The 27,095-nt window shown below is 45.0% G+C and overlaps 1 protein-coding gene across 3 annotated transcripts; it reads right to left on the reverse strand.

Annotated features, from left to right (window-relative positions):
- ankrd29 (ankyrin repeat domain 29) lies at positions 1 to 27,095 on the reverse strand. Of its 3 annotated transcripts, none has more exons than XM_055634266.1 (10): positions 26,938 to 27,094; positions 22,903 to 23,013; positions 21,923 to 22,021; positions 19,272 to 19,370; positions 17,674 to 17,772; positions 8,919 to 9,017; positions 6,483 to 6,581; positions 4,202 to 4,297; positions 1,560 to 1,658; positions 1 to 796 (listed from the first exon to the last, which is right to left on the reverse strand). In XM_055634266.1, exons 1-10 carry the CDS (start codon positions 26,947 to 26,949, stop codon positions 716 to 718), a joined length of 894 nt encoding a protein of 297 aa, XP_055490241.1. In that variant the 5' UTR covers positions 26,950 to 27,094; the 3' UTR covers positions 1 to 715. The 3 variants fall into 3 exon arrangements, with proteins under 3 accessions (XP_055490241.1, XP_055490242.1, XP_055490243.1); XM_055634267.1 differs by lacking the exon at positions 26,938 to 27,094 and adding an exon at positions 26,728 to 26,832; XM_055634268.1 differs by lacking the exon at positions 1,560 to 1,658 and having other exon boundaries at positions 26,938 to 27,095.

A 27,095-nucleotide genomic window follows, 5' to 3' on the forward strand; every position in this document is an offset into this window, starting at 1 on the left:
ACAGTTCAATTAAAGTTTAATTAAACAACAGTGCAACATAATTGTTTGGTGCAGTACATTGTTCCCACCTCAACATAATTTTGATGAATTGTGCTGAGAATATCTTAGATCAACAAGTAGATCTTAGATTTGTAACTGCACAGGCGAGGTCTGTTGAGTCCATGCCACCCCCCTGTACAGCAATCCCGTCAGTCTCAGTGCCCTGCTCGTTTCCTGTCGACCTGCAGTTATTCCATCCACAGTGTCATCCAATTCCCTGCTGACGACCTAACTGGCTGCCTTCACTCCCCTACAGGCAGTGAATTACAGACTACCAGCTCAAAACATTTCTCTTCATATCTTTTATCCAAAACGTTAAACCAGCCAGCACCAAAATTATTCTTTAGCACTGTAATTATTCATTAACTTTACAGCAGAAATACTTCAAAGCATAAATACATTCTCTGTTCTGGTGATTCTGTCATCACCCGTAAATGGAATATCTTTGCCTTCATCTTTTAATGAATCAAAACGCTCCAGTGATATTAAAATGACATTAAATTATTTTTAATTAAAATTAATACAAACAACAGATGCATAATAACCCCAAATATGGCTTGTTCATTTTTTTAATGACATCTTTATAATCACTCGTCACATCTCTCCCCAGCCAAAAGCAAAGAATTGCAGTTCTCACTGTGCTCTGAAAGGTTTGTCAGACATCTTTTTCACATCATCAACTTTCTGCACCTCGTCTTGACTGAAGACACTTGACCAACCGGTCATTCCTCGTGAGATCTGACGGTAACTCTTTTTCCTGAATGATAACGAAAAATCATAGAGTTAATGGCAAGGCTCTTAACAGCACTGATGGGATCCAAGCCCATAGTTCCCTTAAAGTGGCAACACAAATAGATAGAGAAACAAAAAACTGGAGATGCTGGTTTATACCATAGATAGATTTAGAAAAACATAAAAAAAGTTGGAGTAACTTGTCAGGTCAGGCATCAGAGGACATGGATAGGTGCTGTTTTGAGTTGAGAACTTCTTCCCAACCTGAAACATCACCTATCCATGTCCTCCAGAGATAGAAAAAAAGAGCTGGAGTAACTCAAGGGGTCAGGCAGGATCCCTGAAGAGAAAGGATAGGTGACGTTTTGGGACAGGATCCTTCTTCAGACTGAAACATCACCTTGTAGCCAGTCCAAACTTCATGATCAAAAGGTTACTTTATTAGCAAGATAATATAAATGTGCGTTTGGACTCTCTAACATAAGAGTCATTGCTGCTACTGAGCGAGGGTGTTGACTCGAGCTCAGCTACATGTTGACTATTGATCTATAGGTAAGATCTGCTCATGTAGCAGGACACTCCCCTTAACCCATGATGTCACATGACAGTCCTCATAACTACTGACAAGGGTTCGACAGTAAGTGGTCTGACCAGCAGGTGACGCCACAACTTATCCGTTTTCTCCAGACAAGCTGCCTGACCCACTGAGTTACTCCAGCACATTGTGTCTATCTCATCCCTGGTCTTTGCAACTGCCGAGAAAGAGGGCAAGGGGCATAGTCTCTCACCGTGTTCCTTAGACTTGGATCTGCTCCAGATTCAATGAGAAGAGTCACTGTTCTTGCACTCCCTCCTAACACCGCAGCGTGGAGAGCCGTCATTCCATTCTGCTTGTGCAAACAAGAAACAATTCATTGTTTCTCAGAGTCATACAACACAGAAACTGACCCTTCAGCCCAACTCGTCCATGCCGACCAAGCTGTTCTATTTGAGCAACTACCATTTGCCCATGTTTGGACCATATCCCTCTAAACCTTTCCTATCCATGTAAAGGAAATCTCCACGGAAATCCCCAGGGCACCAGTCAATCCTCCACAATCTCAGAGACCCTCTCTGTGTGCATTCTAATAGTCCACCCTTTGAAGATGAAGTTAAATTTATTTCCACTGGTTCAAAGCGAAGGCGTTCAATCAAAAACTTTCCGTTCTGCGGAGGCGCATGGGAAGCAAATCTAGAAATTGGAGAAAATTACCTTGAAAAATGAATAAAATGAAATAAAAAATAATTTAAAAGTTACCAAAGTTATCAGTGACCAAATAATCAAAATAACAAAGTGAAATAATGGGAAGATGTTTTTAAGGTGAATTTCAGCACTTTTACAGCCACGCTATCCGAAACCGATTATTTTATAATTGTTCCTTTCGGCAATAGGAACAATAGGTCTAGGAGGGATGTCATTACCATAATATCGAATCAGCCATTCCATAAATCTCTGGATTTTTACCTTGGGGCTTTCATTGCAACCTGCTTCTGGACTTCCTGACCAGCAGACCTCAGCCAGCTAGCATTGGTCTTAAAAATTCCTCCACCTTGATAACTGATGCCCCTCAGGGTTGTGTGCTCAGTCCCTTGCTCTACTTCCTGTATACCCATGATAGTATCATCAAAGTACAAAACCAAGAGAGGGGATCTTATAGAAACATATAAAATTATAAAAGGACTGGACAAGCTAGATGCAGGAAATATTTTCCCAATGTTGGGCGAGTTCAGAACCAGGGGCCACAGTCTTAGAATTAAGGGGAGGTCATTTAAGACTGAGGTGAGAAAAAACTTTTTCACCCAGAGAGTTGTGAATTTATGGAATTCCCTGTCACAGAGCGCAGTGGAGGCCAAGTCACTGGGTGGATTTAAGAGAGAGTTAGATAGAGCTCTAGGGGTTAGTGGAGTCAAGGGATATGGGGAGAAGGCAGGCACGGGTTATTGATAGGGGACGATCAGCCGTGACCACAATGAATGGCGGTGCTGGCTCGAAGGGCCGAATGGCCTCCTCCTGCACCTATTTTCTATGTTTCTAAATGATGGGCTAGCAACAACATCCACATCACAAGAAAGGAAAAAAAAAGTGAATTTACTCTGTACAGAGATATCAATGCAATGCATGGACAGTTACTCTGGTAAAGTACTCCAGAGAGAACTGTTCAGTTCACCATTTGGAACAGGGAATAGAATCATACAGCACAGAAACAGGCCATTTGGCCCAAATCGTCCATGGCAACCAAGACGCCTTATCGAAGCTAGTCCCGTTAGGTCCATCTAAATTATTAAAACTCTTTGTTTGTGCCGGCAATGTGTCACTCTGCTCTGCTTTTTCCTATCTTCTTCCAAACGCTACGCCACAGCCTTCCCATTTTCACATATTCTACTCACATTTTTCCCATCAAACCGATAAACATCTTTCCGTCGCATTCCGACTTATAGTTCCGAAGTTATTCAACATTTCAATTTCCATTGTGGCTTCCAACTGCCACAATGACCGTTGTCAAACGTAACAATGGCCTCTCAAGCTGGCTGCCTGTCACAGTGCACCAATCACAATGGGCTCTCAAGCTGTCCAGGCCCTGGCGCTGCTCTACGACCTCGGTAGGCCCTGGGGCAGGGAATGGGAGAGGAGGAGGATGAGGGAAATGAGGAGGAGGGAGATGGGGTAGGGTATCTCCCCCTTCCCTCTCCCTCTCTCTCTACCCCCCTCCCTCTCTAACTACCCCCCCCCCTCTCTACCCCACCTCCCTCTCTCTACCTCCCTCTCTCTCTATCCCCTCTCCCCTCTCTACTCTCTACCCCCTCCCTCTCTACCCCCTTCCTCTCTACCCCCCCCCCCCTCCCTCTCTACCCTCCACCCCCCCTCTCTAACCCCCCCCCTCCCCCTCTACCCCCCCTAGAATATGCCTCAACTACCTCCTCTGGCTGCTTGTTTCATACACCCACCACCCTTTGTGTTAAAAACATGTCCCTCAGGTTCCTATTAAATATTTCTCCTCTCACCTGAAACCTATACCTTCTGATTTATCCCACCCTGGGTAAAAGACTCTGGATATTCACCCCATTTATTCCCCTCGTTATTTTATACACATCTATAATATCACCCTTCTGCCTCCTGTGCTCCAAGGAACATAGTCCTGGCCTGCCAACCTCTTCCTATAGCGCAGGCCCTCGAGTCTAGGCAACATCCTTGGAAATCTTTTCTGCACTCTTTCTAGTTTTTCATACGTGACACTAAACCACTTAAAGGACTTGGTCTTAGAAAAGAGTTGGACTGAAAGAACATTTGGATTTAACAAAAGCTAAATGATAGTGATAACTAAAGGCGTATATTTTTAAGTACCAGATTGTTTCTTATATCCATACTGATTAAAAAGCAATTGAGTTTTACCTTTAGAATTCCCAGTGAGGGAGAAAACATCAGTAACTCCCGGACAACTTCTGTAAACCCTTTGTATGCAGCTTTGAATAAAGGTGTAGAGCCGTCCTTGGGGAAAATAATAATTATTAGCAAGGAATTTTAATTTGATAACACAAATATATTTTTCTATCAGAAACTTCCATGCATTGTAATTGAACATACACCAAGTTGCTACATTTCTTTAAAATAAATATCCTGAGACTAAGCGCTGTTGATATCCGGTTCTGGGTTTTTTTGGATTGTTGAGGATTGATTTGAAGAATCTGGGCTCAGCTGGCCTGAAACATTTTAACTGTGAGGTTGCCAGCTTCCAGTGGCTGCACAGCACTGCAAATGTACTGCAGTTAGTTGTCCTAGTTACTCCGACAGCACCTTCCAAAATTAGCGAAGACATTTCCACTTGCAGGATCCCCTGCAAGTATCACACCATCGGGCTGTATATATAATCTTTATCCTTCAATGCCACCTGGGTTTAAATCCCAAAAATCCCAGGACGGGGTTAAGGGCCTGTCCCACTAACGTGACTTTTCAGCAACTGTCTTCGACCTTCAAGCTCGAGGGCACTCGCCTGAAAAACCTCGAGCTGGATCGACCGCCAGCAATGAAACCGCGAGCTGGATCGACCGTCACACACACACACACACACTAACATCGCAAAGGCGGGGGCCAGGGAAAGCGGGGGAGCGCTGTCTGAAATTCACACCTGCAATGAACAGGAAGGTAAAAGACGGCTGCACAGTGTACGGTAAGTCCTTTAGAGAGAGAGAGAGGGGGAGGGAAGAAGGGGTGGGTACACTTTTAAGATGCCAGACAACTTTTAATAAAGTTTAGCGGGCATTTAACATTACCGGTCGGTTTTCCTTGGTTCTGAAAACTCCAATGAGCCAATTAAAATGCCCGGTCAGCAAAGGAGATTGCCTACAGCTGCCTCGACTGCCTAGCGATCCCACTCCACTGCACTACGAGTTCAAAAGAACCATGCCGACCAATTTTTACTTGCGGTAATTTTTTCAGCTTCCCTCGAGCATGAAGGAGAGTTCCAGTGACCTCCTAGGACCACGTGTCGACCATGCTGCGAGTTTGAGTCGAGAGCAAACTCTTCTAAACTCACAAATTAGGTCGCCGCAGTGGGACAGGCTCTTTAGAGAGATATAGGCCATAAACAGGCAGGTGGGATTATTGTGGATGGAACATGTTGGTCATGGTCATTGGGTGGCCAATTGGGGTTCCAAGTTGGGATGAAGAGCCATTATACACTGTATGACCCTGTGTCTCCCCCCCCCCCCCCCCCCCCCCCCCATAACTGGGGAAGAATAAGAGGCAAACCATTTAGAACTGAGATGAGGAAACACTTTTTCACACAGAGAGCTGTGAGTCCGTGGAATTCTCTGCCTCGGAGGGCGGTGGAGGCCGGTTCTCTGGATACTTTCAAGAGAGAGCTAGATAGGGCTCTTAAAGATAGCGGAGTTAGGGGATATGGGGAGAAGGCAGGAATGGAGTACTGATTGGGGATGATCAGCCATGATCACATTGAATGGCGGTGCTGGCTCGAAGGGCCGAATGGCCTACTCCTGCACCTATTGTCTATTGATCAGAAGGTCTTTGACTTCTGAAGAAGGATCTTCAATCTGAAACATTTACTCTGTTTCTCTCTCCCACACATACTGTCTGGCCTCCATTTTCTCTTTTATTTTTAAATATTCTTCTTCATTATTGAGAAGCTTGCGAAATTTTTGTTAAAATGTCGCCATGTCTGTTAATGGTCCGAACACAACTAACAGCCAAGGCAGACGGCTTAGACTCCCAGGAGAAATTCCTGTTACTGCCCACAAAAGCTAAAACAAGTGCAAAATAAACAAAGTGTTGGAGGAATTCAGCGGGTCAGGCAGCATCTGTGGAGGGAATAGACAGGCAAAGTTTTGGGTTGTGACCCTTCTTCAGACTGCCTGTGGTGGGAAGTCTGAAGAAGGGTCCTGACCTGAAACCTCATCTGTCCATTCCCTTTGTAGATGCTGCCTGACCCGCTGAGTTTCTCCAGCACTTTATGTATTGCTCAAGATTCCACCATCTGCAGGTCTGTCTTCAAAATGAGTGCAATTATTCTGATTAATCACGGTGTAATGTGGCGTTCGCATTGCACTGAGTGTGACACCACGTCACAAGTACATGTTTGCCTGCACTACTGTATTCCTCGATCATTGTGTCTTTACCAAGTGCTGATACTATTTCCTTTTACAAAGTGAGGTCTGACCTTGCGAGAAGTATCTGAACTCGCTCCATGTTGGAGCAGCAGCTTAACGATATCAATGTATCCCATTTGTGCCGCTATCCACAATGGTGTGGTTAGATCCTGAGAAAAACAAAAAGGAAGTATTAGAACAGCAAACCTCAAGGAGGACCGAGGCCATTACTCTCGCCCAGGTTACTCTGACAGCACCAGCCAAACGTGACCTCTCCCATGACGGAGGAAAAGGGAGAACGATCACCTACCCCTCTCAGTCACACACCACGACAACATGGAAATAAATCACCAGGCCTTCATCATCATCAGGTCTAAACCCTAGAACTCCCTTCTCAACAGCACAGCTGGACCACCTTCACTAGAAGGACTGCAGTGCTTCAAGAACACAGCCCACCACCACCTCCAGCCCAAAGCCAGTCAATAAATGCTACAAATGAATTGAAGTAAAGGCAAGCAAAAGGAGGTTTCCAAGCAAGCAGTAGATGCTTGGAGTGCTCTAAGGAGGAGGTCCAGATCGTGGGGCTAAATTAAACATTGGCTTGACACTAATGGAATGGGAAAGGAAAGCGAGAGGGTACAAGGGAGAATTGAAACCAGGAACGGCAGATGCTGGTTTACCAAAAAAAGGACAAATTGCTGGAGTAACTCAGTGGGGCAGGCAACATCTCCAGAGATCATGGATAGATGACATTTAAGGTTGGGACCCTTTTCAGACTGATTGTGGGAGGATGGGGGAGGGGGTTGAAAGCCGGCAGAGAGGAGGGATAGGACACCAGCATTATCAAGGACCAGTCTCATCCGGTCACTCTTTCTTCTCGCCTCTCCCATCAGGCAAATGGTACAGAAGTGTGAAAGCACATACCTCCAGATTCGGGAACAGTTCCTTCCCAGCTGTTATTAGGCAACTGAACTATCCTATCAACAACTAGAGAGCAGTCCTGAGCTATCATCCTGAGTTGGCATGCTGGGCTGGTTAGATTTGCCAGCATTTGGGCCATAGCCCCCTAAAACCTTCTTATCGATAAATCTGTCCAAATGTCTTTTAAAAGATGTAATTGTGTCTGTATCTTTAGCTTCCTCTAATTGCTCATTCCAGATAAAGTGAAATAGTTGATTTTCTTAAATATTTAATTGTAAACCTATGCCCTCCATTTGTAGAATCCTCTATCCTGGCAAAAAGACTATGAGCGTTTACTTTATCCATGCCCCTCATGATCATGTGCACCTCAGTAAGGTCACCCCTCAGCCTCTACCCTCCTTGCGGCCCTGAATGATTTCCTGCCATCGTCCAAATCTTGTAATGTTATTTGGCAGCTGCTCAAGTGTGCTTGTATCTGGACCCTGGGCAGTACATGGGCAAGAAGAGCAAAGGACCCTCTGGACATGTGGAACTCCGGTCAATCTCTTTGTCTTTCACAGAGAGTCCAACAGAAGACCATCGCCTGCTGATGGAAACTTAGTGTAGAAGTTACAAAATTTTGAGTCAAGTCGCCTGCTGATGGCATAACAATAAGTTTAATTTGGGCACCTTTCTCATATCTCCAGTAATAGAAAAATGGCCATTTTCATACTCGGAAATTAGTCTGTTCCCTATTGGTATGGGATCGTGGACAGTCAAAAGCCCATAACCTTCTTAAGAAATTAAGAGAACTGAATGAAATTTTCAGTTATCATAGATTGAAGCATTCTGAAACAAATATAAAATAATCTTACTTGGACGACCTGAAATTAAAGCATATAATTAGTTAGTTACCCAATTGTAGCTAATTTCAAACTTCACTTACTAGTCTAAACATCTATCCATTTCTTAATAAATGATTAACATTTTTAAATAGCCTAAATGTCCAAATAATATTCACAAATAATTCACAATAAAACATGATCTTTAAATCTCATTTACATCAATTTATAGGCCAAATGGAAGGAATTTAGTGTTCATTTGCTGTAAATTAAAGTCAATTTAAATCGGCTTTCTAGTGGGATCCTGTGAACGCGCTGGTTTAGAACGTTCACATTGCGCTGGATTTGTGCCCTCAAATGCCCAGACTTTAGATATGCCCAGAAAAACAGCGCCCAAAATGAGCTACTTCCCTTCAGGGTTATATACAAGCCCCATTTAATGTAAAAAATAAGGTACATACCTTTAATTGTTTGCTTTATAAAACCCTGGAGCTGCGAGGTTGCCAGAGTGATTTTTAAACTACACCATATTATACAAGGCCATAAAAACTAATAAACCTTTGCGATCTTTCAGCGGATGTGTACTAGGCTGAACATTTTCGATTGGAACAGCCTAGTAAAAATCGCGTTTTAAACCTGCCCCCTCTAAACAGCACCAAAATCACACACAAGGGGTGGGGCAGATGCTCAACCACGATTCAGGTACGTTTTGTAACATACCTACTTAATGGGCACCTTTCTCAGAGAGACCCACAAAACCCATACCTGTCTTGGTTGGTCAATCTCTGCGTCCGCTGACAGGAGCTGTTGAACCACTTTAAGGTGCCCGCCTTGTGCGGCCAGAAAGAGCGATGTTGCTCCGTCCTGAAACAAAGAACACTGTCAGTTTTTAGACTTTAGAGGTACAGCGCAGAAACAGCCCCTTCAGGCTACCAGGTCCATACCGACCAACGACCACCAATTAACCTACAAACCTTTGCATCTTTGGAGTGTGGGAGGAAACCGGAGCACCTGGAGAAAACCCACGCACACAAGGAGAACGTAAAACTCCATACAGACAGCACCCGTAGTCATGATCGAACCCGGGTCTCCGGCGCTGTAAGGCAGCAACTACTGCTGCGCCACTGTGCCACAAAAAAACTGACATAAATAAGTCAGCTGATCCATTAGCTGATGTTAGAAAATATGTAACATGACTCCCCATTCCTTAACAAAATATACCAGTGTTAAGTAAAAGTAGAATCTCACCTGTTAAATTACATTTCTGATTACCCAAGAAAATAGGAGCAGGCCACTCGGCCCCTCAAGCCTGTCTCACCGTTCAATATGATCATGATTGAACTATGCCGGCTTCAAATCCTGGTTTGGGCTAATTCCCCATTGCCTTCAATTCCTCGACCTTTCAATCTCCCCTTTAAATCGATCAAATGACCTGGCCTGCGCTGGGTGTGGAGCCTCCAGCTCTTTTTTCCCCCCAAGATCCTACGATTTTTATTATTCCACCATTTTCATTGTTCCATTTCTGGTACATATGACAATTACACTCTTGACTTATCATCATTTTACTGTTTTTAATCATGAATATGAGAAAATAGTTCTCTATATATGGGACGTTAGTAATCTGTAACATAAAACATTATTCTCAGATAATGACTACTGATTCTCTGCCCATTTTAACCAATCAATAATATACTGTAGATCTAACCTCTTATTTAAGTGCAACATTAAATATTTTCATGTACTTAGCAATGTTTGGTTTCCTCCTGGCTATAATGAGGCTAATGCAGAATCCTGCTATTGATTACTGAGAGAGCAACGGAGTCAACTGTACTTGGAATTGTCTTTTAGATGTAGGAAAGATTCTTTAATAACCAGTGCATGTGTATTCTCTGAACATTGTGGCTTTGAATAACACCACCATTACACTGGATGGGAGGGCAGGCCCAAGGAGTTGAGTGGCAAAGGAGTCTTTGGTAGATTGAGTCGTAGACTTATACAACATGGAATCAGGCCTTCTGGCCGATGTGTGATGTCCATGCCAACCAAGTTGTCTACCTAAGCTAATCCTATTTGCTTGCATTTGGCGCATATCCCTCCAAATCTTTCCTATCCATGTACTTGTCCAACCATCTTTCAAAAATTGTAATTGCACATGCCTCTCACTTCTTTTGGCAGCTCATTGAAATACCCACCAATCCCTGGGTTAAGAAGTTGCCACACATCCTCTTTAATCTTTCCTCTCTACTATAAACCTATGCTCTCTAGTGTTGGACTATTCTACCCTGGGGAAAAGACGGTGTCCATTCATCTTATCTCTACCCCTTGTGATTTTGTAAATCTCTATAAAGTCACCCCGCAGCCTCCTTTGTTTCAGTCCCAGCCTATCCAGCCTCAAGCAATCCATTCCTGTCAACATCCTTGTCAATCTTTTCTGTACCCTCTCCAGCTTAATCAAGTCTTGCGTACAGTAACATGCCCAGAAATGCACATAGCTGATTCTCCCAACTTTCCCGTCAACTCCCCAGATTATACCACTCACCTGCACACCAGAGGCAATTTACAGCAGGCAAGTTAACTTACCAACTCACACACCTTTGGGATGTGGGAGGAAACCGGAGCACCCAAGGGAAACCCATGCGGTCACAGGGAGAATGTGCAAACTCCAAATAGACAGCACCCAAGGTCACACATAGAGAGGTGAATCTGTGGAATTCCCTACCACAGAAAGTAGTTGAGGCCAGTTCTTTGGCTATATTTAAGAGGGAGTTAGATGTGGCCCTTGTGGTTAAAGGGATCAGGGGGTATGGAGAGAAGGCAGGTACAGGATACCGAGTTGGATGATCAGCCATGATCATATTGAATGGCGGTGCAGGCTCGAAGGGCCGAATGGTCTACTCCTGCACCTATTTTCTATGTTCCTATGTCAGGGTTGAACCCAAGTCTTGAGCTGTGAGGCAGCAGCTCTACCAGCTGTACCACTCTGAACTCCTGCTCTTTCTTTATCCTTCACTGGAAGGAGAATGCACAAAGTGACGAACAGTGCTCAGTCCATCGCAGGTACTGACCTCCTCGCCATCTGAGATTTACAGGAAGTGATGCTTACTCAAAAAGGCAACCAATATCATCAAAGGCCCACACCACCTTGGGCACTATCATGCCTCTGCTACCATTGGGAAGAAAGTATAGGAGCCCAAGAACTGTGACCACCAGATTCAAGAACAGCTTCTTCCTAGCAACCACCAGGTTCTTGAACAACCTTGCACAACACTGGCAACAACCCAGCTTTAAGCACCTCAGCCCTACCGAACTTTGAACTATTAGGTTTGTTTTTGGATCTACTATTATTTTTGGACTATCATGGTCTGGTTTACTTATAACTGATACTCTATTTTACATGTACAGTACAGTGTCTGCCATAATGTTTGGAACAAAGACCCACCATTTATTTATTTGCCTCTGTACTCCACAATTTGAGATTTGTAATAGAAAAAAAAAGTCACATGTGGTTAAAGTGCACATTGTCAGATTTTATTAAAAGGTATTTATACACATTTTGGTTTCACCATGTAGAAATTACACCTGTGTTTATACATAGTCCCCCATTTCAGGTTACCACACTGTTTAGTCAAGTCAAGTCAAGTCAAGTTTATTTGTCACATACACATACGAGATGTGCAGTGAAATGAAAGTGGCAATGCTCGCGGAACAACAAAACAACCAAACAAATTATAAACACAATCATAACACACATATTATTTTACATAATAAATAATAGAAGGAAAAACGTTCTGTACAGTTAGTCCCTGGTGAGAAAGGCGTTTACAGTCCGAATTGTTCCTGTGGCGCTGCGAGTCGGCTGCCTCCCTCGCCTGCAGTGGGTTCATTGTTTCTACTTCTTTTGTTTTTTTTAGTATGTCCAAAGTATGTTTTAGTGCAGGGGTCGGCAACCTACGGCCCCCGGGCCGAATGCAGCCCGTAACCCGAAATCATCTGGCCCGCAGGTGTATTTTCTTTTTGGTAATCGTCCGGCCCACAGACTTCCTTCATCTCCGGTACGTCCTGGGACGGAGGCCGCGGCACCCAGGCGAAGTGACGCAAGGAGGCCTGTGCTGGCGGCCGCAATGGCGGAGCCGATGAACGGCGAGTTCTGGCTATACCGCATCCTGCGCAAAGCCGCCGGCACGGCCGCGCACCTTCTGTGTCTGGGCTTCTCTGTCGGGATTGTGAGTATTTGAGCCACCGCCTTCAGGACAAAGCCAAGGCAATGGTCCGTAGGTACACCATGATCGTGAGAGCCCGTAACTAGGGGCCAGTGCTCCGGGTGGCATCCTCGAAGGGGCGGGATCTATGTGAACACGTGATTTGATGCCTGCCACCCGGGGCGGGATGGGGGCAGGATCCATGTGTACACGTGATAGATGTGGCCCGCCATCCGCTCACAGACATGCGTCCTGGCCCCTATGCAGAACATTTCCCCTGTCAAAGTCAAAGCCATTATGAAAACTGTTTCCCCCTATTCCCTCCCACCACCACGGGAAACTGTTTTCAGACACCTACCTCGATGGAGAGGCGACTTTCGTCCTTGTCACTTCTTCGTCCCCACCCTCCGCGCGGCCTTACCGCTGGTTTGGTGTGGCCTTTCCCGGAGTCGGGCCCAGAGCTTCATTGGCGTTGCCGCGGGGACTTTGACATCGTGGACCTCCTTGCCGGGGGTCGCTGGAGAAGCATTCCGCCCACTGGCATGCAGCCTACAACCCACTTGGAGCCTCGGTCTGTGGAGCTTCTGGCGGCAAGCGTGGAGCAGATCTTCCATCGTGGAGCGGTTGATCCCATGCCGGGGGTCGCTGGAGAAGAGCTCCGACCGCCGACCTGCAACACCCGGAAGCCGCGGTTTCCGGTAAGGAGGTGTCCGATATGGGAGCTCCGGGCCGCGGGATGTGCTTGATTTGTCCCGATGTCGGCGTTCCAACCAGCCCAACCAGAGGGCCTGAATATCGGGCCGTCCTTAGCGGTGACTACGGAGGGTCAGGATGCCGTCCACGGGTGAACAAGGGAGGACTGTCTGAACTGTATTGCCTTCTACCACAGTGAAGTCTGTTGAATTATGTTGTATATTATGTACTTTTTTTAAATTGTAACACTGCATGGTAAATTCATTTCACTGCACCTTATGGGGCATGTGACAAATAAATTTGAACTTGAACTTGTTTGGGACACATGGCTTCACAGGTGTTTGGCATTGCTCAGATGTGTTTAAATGCGTCCTTAATGCAGGTATAAGAGAGCTTTCAGCACCTAGTCTTTCATCCAGTCATTCCATCACCTTTGGAAACTTTTACTGCTGTTTATCAACATGAGAACCAAAGTTGTGCCAATGAAAGCCATTATGAGACAGAGAAACAGGAATAAAACTGTTAGAGACATCAGCGAAACCTGAGGCTTACAAAATCAACTGTTTGGAACATCATTCAGAAGAAAGAGAGCACCGGTGAGCTTACTAATCGTAAAGGGACCGGCAGGCCAACAAAGACCTCCACAGCTGATGACAGAGGGATTCTCTCTATAATAAAGAACAATCCCCAAACATCTGTCTGACAGATAGAAACGCTCTTCAGGAGTCAGATATGGATTTATCAATGACCACTGTCCGCAGAAGACTTCATGAACAGAAATACAGAGGCTGCACTGCAAGATGCAAACCACTGGTTAGCCGCAAAAATAGGATGGCCGGGTTACAGTTTACCAAGAAGTACTTAAAAGAGCAACCACAGTTCTGAAAAAAAGTCTTGTGGACAGATGAGACCAAGATTAACTTGTATCAGAGTGATGGGAAGAGCAACGTATGGAGGAGAGAAGGAACTGCTGAAGATCCAAAGTATACCAGCTCATCTGTGAAAAATGGTGGTGGGGATGTTATGGCCTGGGCCATGTATGGCTGCTGAAGGTACTGGCTCACTTATCTTCATTGATGAAACAACTGCTGATGGTAGTAGCATAATGAATTCTTAAGTGTATAGACACATCCTATCTGCTCAAGTTCAAGTTTGCATTTATTGTCACTTGACAAAAGGTACAGTGAAATTCGAGTTACCAAGTTCAAACATATGCCTCAAAACTCATTGGCTGGCGGTTCATTCTACAGCAAGACAATGATCCCAAACAAACTGCTAAAGCAACAAAGGAGTTTTTCAAAGACAAAAAATTGTCAATTCTTGAGTGGCCAAGTCAATCACTCAATCTGAACCCAACTGAGCATGCCTTTTATATGCTGAAGAGAAAACTGAAGGGGACTACCCCCCAAAACAAGCATAAGCTAAATATGCTGAAATACAGGCCTGGCAGAGCATCACCAGAGAAGACACCCAGCAACTGGTGATGAACATGAATCGTAGACTTCAAGCAGTCATTGCATGCAAAGGATATGCAACAAAATACTAAACATGACTACTTTCATTTACATGACATTGCTGTGTCCCAAACATTATGGTGCCCTGAAATAGGGGAACTATGTATAAACACTGCTGTAATTTCTACATAGTGAAACCAAAATGTATAAAAATGGCCTTTATTAAAATCTGACAATGTGTACTTTAACCACATGTGATTTTTTTTCTATTACAAATCTCAAATTGTGGAGTACAGAGGCAAATAAATAAATGATGGGTCTTTGTCCCAAACATTATGGAGGGCACTGTTGCTCATTATGTGTCTGAATAAAAATGTCACTGTTCCCATTCATAACCAGTGCATATGACAAAGAAACATTCTTGACTCCTGTAATCCAGGCCGATGCTACAATGTGGGCTTGAAGTTCACAGATTTGGAAGGCAGCACCAACTTCCTTCAGTGAGCCAAGGAAGCCCAGAACAGTTCTCCACGGCAACCTGGTGAATATTGGTCGAACTAAAATAGATTCTCGTCTGATGAGGGTAGGTGGCTATAACATTTCCTGCACTATGATTCTGATTGTACTTCTAAAGATCTCCCAGTCTAATGAGGCATTTTGGAGTTGTGACAGGTGCTATTTAAATGCAAGTTTTGTTAGTCCTGGGAATTTGCTGGTGTCCAATTTTCTGGTCAGTTAGTTTTCAGGGTTGCTGCAAACTCAGAAGTGCTTCCGAGATCAAGCACAGAGTGGGAAAATTCTACACCCCCTGTGCAGGTTTGGTGAATGTGACAGTCTTCAGAATGGCCTCTTAAACATCCCTCACACTTGCTTCTCTGGGCTTTTGATGGCTTTTCCAGTTGTACTCACAGGAGACTGGCAGGAAAACCCCCCGCAGATGTTGACCCATGTGGAGGAGAATATTTCAGTGATTAAGGGAATAAAGAGATATAGAATAGAGCTGAAAAGTTGTGTTGAGGTAAAAAGGTTGGCCATGGATTTCTGAATCATGCAGCACGTTTAATGGACTGAGTCATAAGAGTTACAGAGTCATAGACTCATGGAAACAGACCCTTCAGCCCAACTTTCCCACTGACCAATATGTCCCATCTACAATAGTCCCACCTGCCGAGATTCCTCTAAACCTATCCTATCCATGTACCTGTCTAAATGTTTTTAAAACATTGTGATAGTACCTACCTCAACTACCTCCTCCGGCAGGTCATTCCATACACCCGCCACCTTTGTGTAAAAAAGTTACCTCTCAGTTTCCTATTAAATCTTTCCCCACCCTCCTCACCTTAAACCTACTGTATGTCCTCTGGTTCTCGAGTCTCTTACTCTGAGCAAAAGATTCTGTGTATTTACCCCTATCTATTCCTCTCATGATCTTGTACACATCTATAAGATCACCCCTCGCCCTCCTGCTCTATCCGCGGCATCCATTTCCTCGCCACTCCATGGGCAAAGAGTTTTCCCAGGGATTTACTGAATCTATTGGTGAGTGTTTTATGCTTGGTCCTTATCACAGCAAGAATCAGCTTCTCTGTCCCTCCCCTCTCTAACATTTTCTTCACTCAAAGGACCACCGTTTGGTTGGCAATAATCAATTTCAATTCCACTTCCAGGAGGATACAGTCACACACTGTGGAGACTTCTGAACCAGTTGTACACTCTCAATTCTGACAAAATCTTTGCAAAGCCCTTTTCTACCACCTCCAGTATCTTTGTAATCTATTTGATACTGGGATACCAACAGGCTACTATGGTTCTGAATGGTCCCCACACGAAACATCACCAGACTGAAAAAGGGTTCCGACCCAAAATGTCGCCTATCCATGTCCTTCTGAGATGCTGACCCACTGATCTACTCTTGCTCTTTGCGGTCTTTTTTGTAAACCAACACCTGTAGATCCTTGTGTCTCTAGTGTTTGTTGTCTTGGGAACAATGTATATTGAGAGTGATTTAAAAGAGATGGAAAAAATCAGAATGTGTTTAGACAGGGTAGAGAGAATAAATGAGCAAGGGCACAGATTTGGGTAAACATTTGGGAACACTGGAAATATTCAGCAGGCCAAACAACATCTGTGGGGAGGGTTTCAGGCCGAAGATATAAGGATCCCTACGAAGGATCTACGAGTTGAAACGTTGAATCTGTTTATCTCTCCCCAATGCTACGAGGGGTCACAGCTTAAGGATAAGGGGGAAATCCTTTAAAACCGAGATGAGAACTTTTTTCACACAGAGAGTGGTGAATCTCTGGAACTCTCTGCCACAGAGGGTAGTTGAGGCCAGTTCATTGGCTATATTTAAGAGGGAGTTAGATGTGGCCCTTGTGGCTAAGGGGATCAGGGGGTATGGAGAGAAGGCAGGTACGGGATACTGAGTTGGATGATCAGCCATGATCATATTGAATGGCGGTGCAGGCTCGAAGGGCCGAATGGCCTACTCCTGCACCTAATTTCTATGTTTCTATGCTACTTGAACTGCTGAATTGTTGTCCAGTATTTTCTGTTACTGTTTGGGGCTCCTGAATGCTTGCCAACCCAGAGTGGTGATACTCTAGAACTTACTGCCCGAGAACCATGACCTCCAGGTCCAAGAACAGCTTCTTCCCAACAACCATCAGCTTCTTGAACACTGCACAACGCCAAACCACGACCTCAGCAACTATGACCTATTATGGACTGTCTTTGGATTCCCTGCAGACTTCGATTTTGCACTATTATGGTTACCTAGTTATGAATTTATTTTATGATTGATTATTATATCATTATTTGTTGTGTTATTGAGCTGATGGGTCTGTTTAGTTGCAGCAAGCGATGATTTTGTTGTCTGTTGCCAGTACATAGGGTAATTAAATACTCTTGACAAAGGGATTTCAAAGGGGAAGTCAGAGGCATTGGAAAGAGAATAACGTATAGTTTCAGGAGATGGGACTGATGGGACTGCAGGCTCAATGGGCCGAGTGCCCTCTTTCTGTGCTATAACAATTCTATAACCCATATGGAATCAGCGTCTATAATCCAGAGTCTATACTGAACAAAGTGCTACCAAGGTTTATGTGTGCTGAGGATTCAGGTGCCGACTCCAAGCAGCATACAAGATCACCCCTGTTACCCTGATGGTCTTACCTGCAGCTGGATATTAACGTTGCATCTCCTGTTTAGCAAAGTCTCCACCACTTTGAGGTGTCCGCACTGACTTGCGATCGACAGTGGAGTGGCTCTATTCTGCACAGGAAATAGGCAAAGGATTTATTTCACTTTTTTCACAAATTTCCCTTCAACTCCTGAAGAGATTCACCAGGTCTCTGAATGCTCTTACAAACCTCTGCAGGTGCACCGTAGAAATTATCCTCATTGGTTGCATCGTGGCCTGGTACGGCAATTCCAACACACGGGAATGCAAGAGGCTGCAGAGAGTGGTGGACTCAGCCCAGTCCATTACAGGCACACCCCTCCCTTCCATCAAAGGCACAGCCTCGAGAAGGCGCCATCTATCACTATCCGGGCCAAGCCCTCTTCTCACTGCTACCGTGGGGCAGGAGGTACAGAACCTGAAGTCCCACACCACTAGGTTTAGGAACAGCTACTTTTCTACAACTATCAGGTACTTAAACTGACCCGCACAATCCTAATCCTACATCGGCAATGGAACACTATAGAGTATAGACGACCACTTGAACTACCATGAACCGTTTTTCTAATCGTATATGTTTGCATTAATGGCTTTTTGTTTGCATTCTTTTTCTTTTCACTATCTTGTTGAATTGATGTTGTAACTTACACATAATTTATGAATACTTTATTATTATTTATGCATTTCCTGTGCCTGTGGTGCTGCTGCAAGCAAGATTTTCATTGTACCTGTTCCTCGCCTAATTTTGCAGATGACAAAAAAAAATGGACAAATTAGTCGTTAGAAAATCATGTTACCAGTTGTACAAGATGTTGGTGAGACAACACCTGGAGTATTGAGTGCAGTTCTGGTCACCATACTATAGGTAAGACATGATTGAGCCAGAGAGGGTTCAACTGGGTTTTATGGAGATCTGTGCTGGGACCACTGTTGTTTGGGATATATATGACGGATGGAATTTGATCCGAGTGAGAAAGAGGTGTTGCATTTTGGGACATCGAATGGAACGGGAAAGTATGAAGTTAATCACAAAACTACTGTATAATCCTAACCCTGAACAACACTGATGTGCAGAGGGATCTCAGGGTCCAAGTCCATAACTCCTTGAAAGTGGCAACATAAATAAATAGAGTGGTAAAGAAAGCGTATGGTGTGGTTGTGTATACATATTCTGTTGAACTGCTGCAAGTGAGAATTTAATTGTTCTCTTTGGGACATATGACAATAAAACACACTTAACTCATGCCGTCATCAGACGGGGCATTAAGTATAAGAATCAGGAAGTCACATTGCAGCTTTATAAAACTTTGGTAAACCCACACAGTCACAGGTAAAACATGTAAACTCTATACGGACAACGCCCGGGGTCAGGACTGAACCTGGGTCACTGGAGCTCTGAGACAACATTTTTAGTGGGTGAGCCACTGTTACTCTGCAGCGTACAGAAAGTATTTCAGAATATTTCCTCTGGTTAAGTTGTAAAGTGAGCAGCACCACAGATTTAACCACAATGATATCATTGCCAATTTTGGGGCTCGGGGGTGGGGGGGGGGGAAGATATATCAGTGGTGACGGACGTTGGCTCTCTTACTTTGGTTGATAGCTCTGTGGAGGCCCCATACTCCAACAGGAATTTCACAATCTCATCGTTCCCTTGTTGAGCAGCAAAGTAAAGAGCAGTAGAACCTGACTGGGAAGATAAAGTGGAATTAATTCACTCTTTAGACTTTAGAGTACAGATTGGAAACAGGCCCTTCAGCCCACCGTTTGCGCCGATCAGCAATCACACCGTACATTAACACTATCCTACACACTAGGGACAACCCACAATTTTACAGAAGCCAATTAACCTATAAACCTGTACGTCTTTGGAGTGTGGGAGGAAACTGGAGCACCTGGAAAAAACCTACACTGTCACAGGGCGATTGTACAAACACTGTACAGACAGCACCCGTAGTCAGGATCAAACCAGAACCTCTGGCATTGTAAGGCAGCAGCTCTACCACTGTGCCACCCCTACAACTCAACAGCAAGCTCACAGCTGTCACTGTCAATTAGTACTGGGTGGATCACCACTCTTCCTGCTGCAAACATTAACTCACTCCTTTGCTGACAGATCATTTCCTCGCATCCAACCATGTCCTGGGAATTTCCTGAGGTTCGTTTTATCAATTGCCAGAACTCTATCAAAGGATCATGTCACCCTGCTAGAGGAAGGATGCTATTTTGCTGGAAACAACACAGAGAAGATTTATTAGGATGTTGACAGGACTCAAGGGTCTGAGCTATAGGGAGATTGAGCAGGCTAGGGCTTTACTCCTTGGAGCGCAGGAAACTGAGGGCTGATCATATAGAGGTGCATAAAACCGTGGGGGTTATAGATAGGGCGAATGCAGTGTCCTTTTCCCCCCATTGTAGGTGAATTAGAACTAAAGGGAGGCACAAGGAACTTCAGATGCTGGATTCTTGAGCGAAACACAAAGTGCTAGAGGAACTCAGCGGGTCAGGCAACATCTGTGGATGGCGTGGACTGACGATGTTTGTGATGGGACCTTTCTTCAGGCCTTCATGTACCAGAAGCATAGGTTTAAAGTGAGAGGGGAAAGATTTAACAGTAACTAAAGGACAACATTTTCACTCAGAGAGTAGTGGCTTTGTACTTTAGAGATACAGTGCGGAAACAGGGCCTTCAGCCTATGGGATACGGGCCAAATGCAGACAAATGTGACCAGCGTAGATGTGCATCTTGCTCAACATGGACAAGATGGGCCGAAGGGCCTGTTTCCATCTGTATGACTAAATGTTAGTGATTCTGCCGGAGGCCAATCAGAGGAATTTTGGACGAAGATCAGGTTTCAGCTCTTCAGCGAGGATTACATCAGAGTTCCAGATCAACTTTCCCTAGCTTCCTGCATTTTAATACAACCTACATTTTCCTGACTTCTCCAGTGTGGACCATCACTCATGCTTCGGCATGCCTGGGAAATTCATCTCTTGATTGGTCCCAAAATATATGCAGGCACAATAAACTGTTTTCTGTGGTAAAGTTTCCATAAATTATATCAATACTAAAAAACCCATAATATGTCTCCAATGTGATATTCAGCCTCAAGCATGTAACAGACGAGCAGATAGGTGTATTGTATGCTAGCCTTCATCAGTTGAGGCATTTAGTATACGTGCCAGAAAGTCATGATACATCTCTATGACTTTAGTTAGGCCATATTTTGAGTATTGTGTACTCTGATCAACCCATTAATGGAAGGATGTTGAGGCTTTGATGAGGATGCAGAAGAGGTTTACCAGCATGCTACCTGGATTAGAGGCAAGGAGAGGTTGGACAGACTTGGATTGGTTTCTCTGGGACGAGAGAGGCCGAGCAGAGACCTGATAAATGTATATAACATTAATAGAGGCACAGATAGGACTGACAGACAATAAAAAATGTTTTTCCCAGGATGGAAATGTTCATGACTAGAGGGCATAGCTTTAAGGTGAAAGGGAGAAATTTAAAGGAGATGTGCAAAGCAAGTTTCTTTACAGAGAGAGTGGTGGGTGCCTGGTCGCTGGTGGAAACAGATATGATAATGGTGCTTAAGTGGCGTTTAGATAGGCACTTGGATATGCAGGGAATGGAGGAATATGAATCACGTGCAGAGAAAGTAGATTTGTTTAACAAGGCATCTTGTTCACATTGTGCACTGAAGGGCCTGTCCCATGTGCCGTGGCCAGACCAGTACAAGGTAGAAGAGCTGTTTCTGGGTTTGTTTATTCTGAAGAAAAATCTGAAGAACAGTCCCGATTGAAAATGTCATCTGTCCATTACCGCCACAGATGCTGCTTGACCCACCGAGTTCCTCCAGTACTTTGGTTGCTCAAGACTCCAGTGTGTGTGGCTCCTTGTGTCTCTTTCTTTCTTTTTTCCTTCCTGTTTTTATCCAACTTTCTCCTAAACCTCAGCCACTTGGATCAAATTTCATCTCAATAATTTTTGAGTAAAACTTTCTCTTAAATCTCCCACTGAATTTATCAGTAACTATTTTGACATCTACGACTTCCACATGTGGAAACATATTCTCTACATCCACCCAATAAACAACTCCTGAAAAATTTGGAAGACCTCAATCGTTCTAACTTTCAATGCTAAAATGTAAAAAGGCTGTTGCTGTGGAAACATGCTCTCCACTTTACCCATCATGCTCCCCAGATGAGATACATACACCCCGCCGTACTACACATTACCTCTCTCTGGATGTTAATGCCCGCTCCTTGTAAGATCAGCTCCCGAACACAATCCATATGATTGCAGTGTGAAGCCACCATGAGAGCAGTTGTCCCAACCTGTCAACAGGGAAATAATTCCAATGATTAGGATCACTACCAAATCCAGATACTGGCTACAACCACCCATGGGGCCAGCACAAAGCACTGGCAATTAAGGTGTCTTTAGTTTGAAGGCCTAGTTTGGATTGTATTGTAGAACAGAGGGATCTGGGGCTGCATATATATAGTTCTCCGAGAGCAGCGTCACTGGTGGATAGAGTGGTGTAGAATGCTTTCGGCCGCCCTGGCCTTCATCATTTAGGGAATGGAGTATAAATGTTGGGACGTTATGTTACTGTTGCACACCTGGAGGACTGTGTTCATTGTTAGTCACCTTGCTACAGGAAGGATGTCATTGAGCTGGAAAGAGTGCAGAAAAGGTTTATAAGGATGTTGCTAGGACTTGAGGGACCGAGTTATATACAGAGTTTGTCAGGCTAGGACTTTATTCCTTGGAGTGCAGGAGGCCGAGGGGTGATCTTATAGAGGCGTATAAAATCATGAGAATAGATAGGTTGATAATCATATACTCAGTGTAGGGGAATCAAGAACCAGAGGGTAGAGGTTTAAGGTGAGAGAGGAAACTAAACCCGAGGGGCAACCTTTTCACTCAAAGGATAGTAATTATATGAATTGAGCTGCCAGAGAAAATAGTTGAGGCAGGTAGTATAACAACGTTTAAAAGACATTTCGACAGATAAATGGATAGGAAAGGCTCAGAGGAACATGGGCCAGGTGCTGGCAGATAGGAGCTGCTTTGAACGGGCATCTTGGTCGGCAAGGACAAGTTGGGCTGCATGGCTTGTTCCCATGCTGCATGACTCTAGGGCTCTGTTGTAACCCCACCACGATGGTCGCTGGGATAGACTTTGCCCTTGCATGCATTAATGGACCCATACACTGTCTCTGCAGTCTACATCCATCCGACCACTGTTTAGAAGTATCCTCAAGAGGGTAGCGTTTCCTCTGCGTGCGGTCCAGAACACAGCATTTGCAAGTGGCATCTCCCTCTGTCAGAATAAACACAAGGTTTGTGTCAACACCAAAGTACATCATCATCGAAATGTAATAGTGAATTAAAACGGTTTGAATCACCTTGGAACCAAGGCCACTGCAAATCAAATTTCCAGCTGTCTGATCTACCATCAGCTGATTTACAATGCAGAATATTCTAAGTAATCAGTAACACAAGGTAACCAGACCATTATAGTGCAAAGCTGAAGTATGTAGTGCAATCAAAGACATGGTCCATAGTTGCTGAGGTTAGTGTCCATGGCAGAACATCTTAGGAACTTGAAGGTGGGACTGGTTGAGGATAAAGATGAAGGTGAGGTACTAAATTAGTACTTTGTATCTGTATTCACAGAAGGACATGGAGGACAGTGACATCAGTGTGGGGAATATTAATATGCAAGGATAGATTGAGATTGAGGAAGAGGAGACGTTGGGAATCTTGAAGATCATTATGGTGGATAAATCCCCAGGGCCCGATGGGATCTACCCCAGGTTATTGAGGGAGGCAAAGGAGGAGATTGCAGGGGCCACAATAAAGATCTTTGTTTCTTCTCTAGCCAGAGGCAAGGTCCTGGAGAACTGGAGAGTAAACATAGAAAATAGGTGCAGTAGTAGGCCATTCGGCCCTTCGAGCCTGCACCACCATTCAATATGATCATGGCTGATCATCCAACTCAGCATCCTGTACCTGCCTTCCCTCCATAAGTAGATAATGAGTAGATAATGCTACTTTGTTTAAGAATGGAAGTAAAGATTATCCAGGAAATGTTATGGTGGAAGGGTGTTATTTTAGCTGGAAGTCTGTGACAAGTGGAGTTCCACAGGTTTCTGTGCTGGGACCTCTGTTGTTAGAGATACATAGAAAATGACTTGGACGTAAATGTAGCAATAATCAACCCTCAATTTACATTCGTCCCAACAGAACAAACACCATAGACAAGGAACTGCAGATATGGTTTGCAAAGAAAGACACAAAGTGCTGGAGAAACTCAACAGGTCGCATCTCTGGAGAACATGAATAGGTGACTTTTGAGTTGGTACCCTTCTTCAGACTGATTGTCGTGGGGGAGGGGGGTGAAAGGAGAAGTGGCAAGTCAAAGCCTTGTGAGCAATAGGTGGATACAGATGGAGGGGGGGGGAGGAGGTATCTGATAGGCAAATGGTTGGACAAAGGCCAGAGATGTAAAGACAAAAGGTGTGAGATAATGTCCCTCAGATGAGGGGGGAGGTATGCTTGCCTTCATCAGTCGGGACATTAAGTATAAGAGTCAGGAAATCACTTGCAGCTTTATAGGACTTTGGTTGGGCACCCTGACTGATGAAGGCTAGCATGCCAAAAGCCTTCTTCACCACTCTATCTACATGTGACGTCACTTTCATGGAATGTGTACTTGTTCCCCTGGACCCCTCTGCTCTACAACATTCCTCAGGGCCTTACCATTCATAGTGAACTTCCTGCCTTGGTTCAACTTCCCAAAATGCAACATCTCACACTTATCAGCATTAAACTACACTTGCCATTCTTCAGTCCACTGATCAAAATCTTGATAACCATCTTCACGGTCTATGACACCACCTGTTTTAATGTCATCTCCAAACTTACTGTACATTCTCATCCAAATTGTGTCAAGGGGGAAAGGGTATTCCTCCTCATAGGCTCCAAAGCCACACTCAGCAAAATCAATAACCCCACTCTCACCATCGACGACACCACTGTCTCCCCATCTCCCAAGGCCCGCAACCTTGGCGTGATCTTTGATTCCACCCTGTCCCTTGAGCCTCACATCCGCCATGTCATTAAAACCTCCTTCTTTCATCTCCGCAACATCGCCAAACTCAGACCCTCTCTCACACCTCCCGCTGCTGAAAGACTCATCCATGCCTTCATCTCCTCCCGACTGGACTATTGCAACTCACTTCTCCTTGGCAACAGCTCCACCTACATCAACCGACTCCAACTGGTCCAGAACGCAGCAGCCCGACTCATCACCCACACCAAATCCTGGCATCACATCACTCCAGTCCTCAAACAACTTCACTGGCTTCCCAGCTCCCACCGGATCACCTACAAAATCCTGATCCTCACCTACAAAGCCCTCCATCATCTGGCCCCCCCCATCTCACTGACCTCCTCTCCCCCTACCAACCCTCACGGTCCCTCAGATCCACATCAGCCGGTCTCCTCTCCATCCACAAATCCAACCTCCACAATTTTGGGGACAGAGCCTTCTCCAGGGCAGCTCCCAAGCTCTGGAACTCCCTCCCTCAACTGATCCGCAATTCTGTGTCCCTCACCATCTTCCAGTCCCGCCTCAAGACCCATCTCTTCACCTCTGCCTATCCTTAGCCCCACGTCCCCCTCCCTTTTCATATGTGCATTAATTGCCTCATATTGTGTTTTGAATTGTATTCTGTCTTTACTTTGTGTACTAGTCATGTCTCTACTATTTATTTCATTCCCCTTACATGTTTTTCCTCCACCTGCTAAATTTTTGTAAGGTGTCCTTGAGACTCTTGAAAGACGCCCATAAATAAAATTTATTATTATTATTATTATTAAGAGCTAGAGAGTTTTAGAGGAACCAAAAATAAATGTATTTTTAAGTTTCTTTTGTGACTCCAAACGAAAGGCTGTATGTTACATTGTTTTTTATAGAATATGAATGTACAAATGTCAATAGAAGCCGGAGATAAGGAACTGCCAATGCTGGAATCTTGCGCAAAACACAAATTGCTGGAACTCAGTGAATCAAGCAGCATCTGTGGATGTAAATGTCACCTATCCATTACAATCAGTCTGATGAAGAGTCTCGATCCATCCCCTCCAGTGATGTTGCCCGACCCACTGAGTTATTCCAGCACTCTGTGTTTGGTCAATGGAAGCAATCACTCGTCAATTTCATCAGCTTTTCCGCAGTGAAGCTCACAGACAGTGTTGTGAAGGGGAATTGGGTCTAATTGCTGTGGGGAGGCTATACATGGAAACTTGCCTGAGTCACAAAGATAAAAGTCCTTCAACTCACCGAGTTTAGTTTAGAGATACAGCGCGGATACAGGCCCTTTGGCCCACTAAGTTCGCGCCGACCAGCAACCACCCTGTATATTAACAGAAAACTCACACGGTTACAGGGAGAATGTACGAACTCCGTACAGCCAGCACCCTTAATCAGGATCGAAACGGGTCTCTGGCACAGTAAAGCAGTAACTCTGCCACTCTGCCGCCGTTAAATGTCTGTGCCAAACACGGAAAGTTGGGCCAAAGGACCTGTTTCCACCCTGCATGACAATACCATCATGCAAATTAAACTAAATCCTTCTGTCTGCAAGCAGGCAAGTTGGACAGCCTTGTATAGTTGAGCCGAAGGGTCGGTTTCCATGCTATATAACCATTACTTTGACTATAGTCAGTTGTATGGTATGGAAACAGGCCCTTTAGCCCAACAGATTGATGTTGGCCGTTGCAAGTCATACAGCATGAAAACAAGTCTTTCAGCCCAATTTGCCCATGCCAACCAAGATACCCCATGTACACTAGTCCCACCTGTCCCGTGTTTGACCCATATCCCTCTAAACCTTTCCTACCCACGGGACACCATACTATCCCAGAGCTGCAGCGAACACGGCCATTCTGCCCACACCGCTGTTCCGTTCCTCCTACCCTGCACCGCGCAAGTCCAGCGACGCGCCTTCTGCGGTTCCGCATCACCTACCGTCATCCCGGGGACCCGCAGTCGGCAGCAGGGAAGCCGCAACGACTCCCGGTGACCCGCAACATCTCTCGCGGACCCGCAGTTCCCATTGTATACACCGGGGGGCCCGCAGTCGGGAATAATGCTGAAAGCGGAAATCCTGCTAGAGATGAGCCTGCGGAGATTCCCCGCAGACAGCGGTCGGTCGAGTCCGGTCTGGCGCAGCCTTACCTTGAAGGACATGGTGCCGCAGTTCGGCGGGTGGAGCCGGGGACACAGGCGGGGCAGGGTCGGGGCGGCCCGGCTCCCGCTGAGTCTCCTACAGCCGCCCGGTGGTGCGCGCCCCTGGACCACACCGAGCAGATTCAGGCACCCACTGGAGATCAGCA

Source organism: Leucoraja erinacea, chromosome 4, assembly GCF_028641065.1.
Source record: "Leucoraja erinacea ecotype New England chromosome 4, Leri_hhj_1, whole genome shotgun sequence".
Lineage (NCBI taxonomy): Eukaryota > Metazoa > Chordata > Chondrichthyes > Rajiformes > Rajidae > Leucoraja > Leucoraja erinaceus.

Excerpts from the sequence above, each read along its gene's own strand:
- ankrd29 (XM_055634266.1), bottom strand. Across the intron at positions 17,773-19,271 it reads CCACAGAGCTATCAACCAAA|AATAGAGCCACTCCACTGTC; the intron begins GTAAGAGAGCCA and ends TTTCCTGTGCAG. Across the intron at positions 9,018-17,673 it reads ACGTTAATATCCAGCTGCAG|GACGGAGCAACATCGCTCTT; the intron begins GTAAGACCATCA and ends TCTTTGTTTCAG.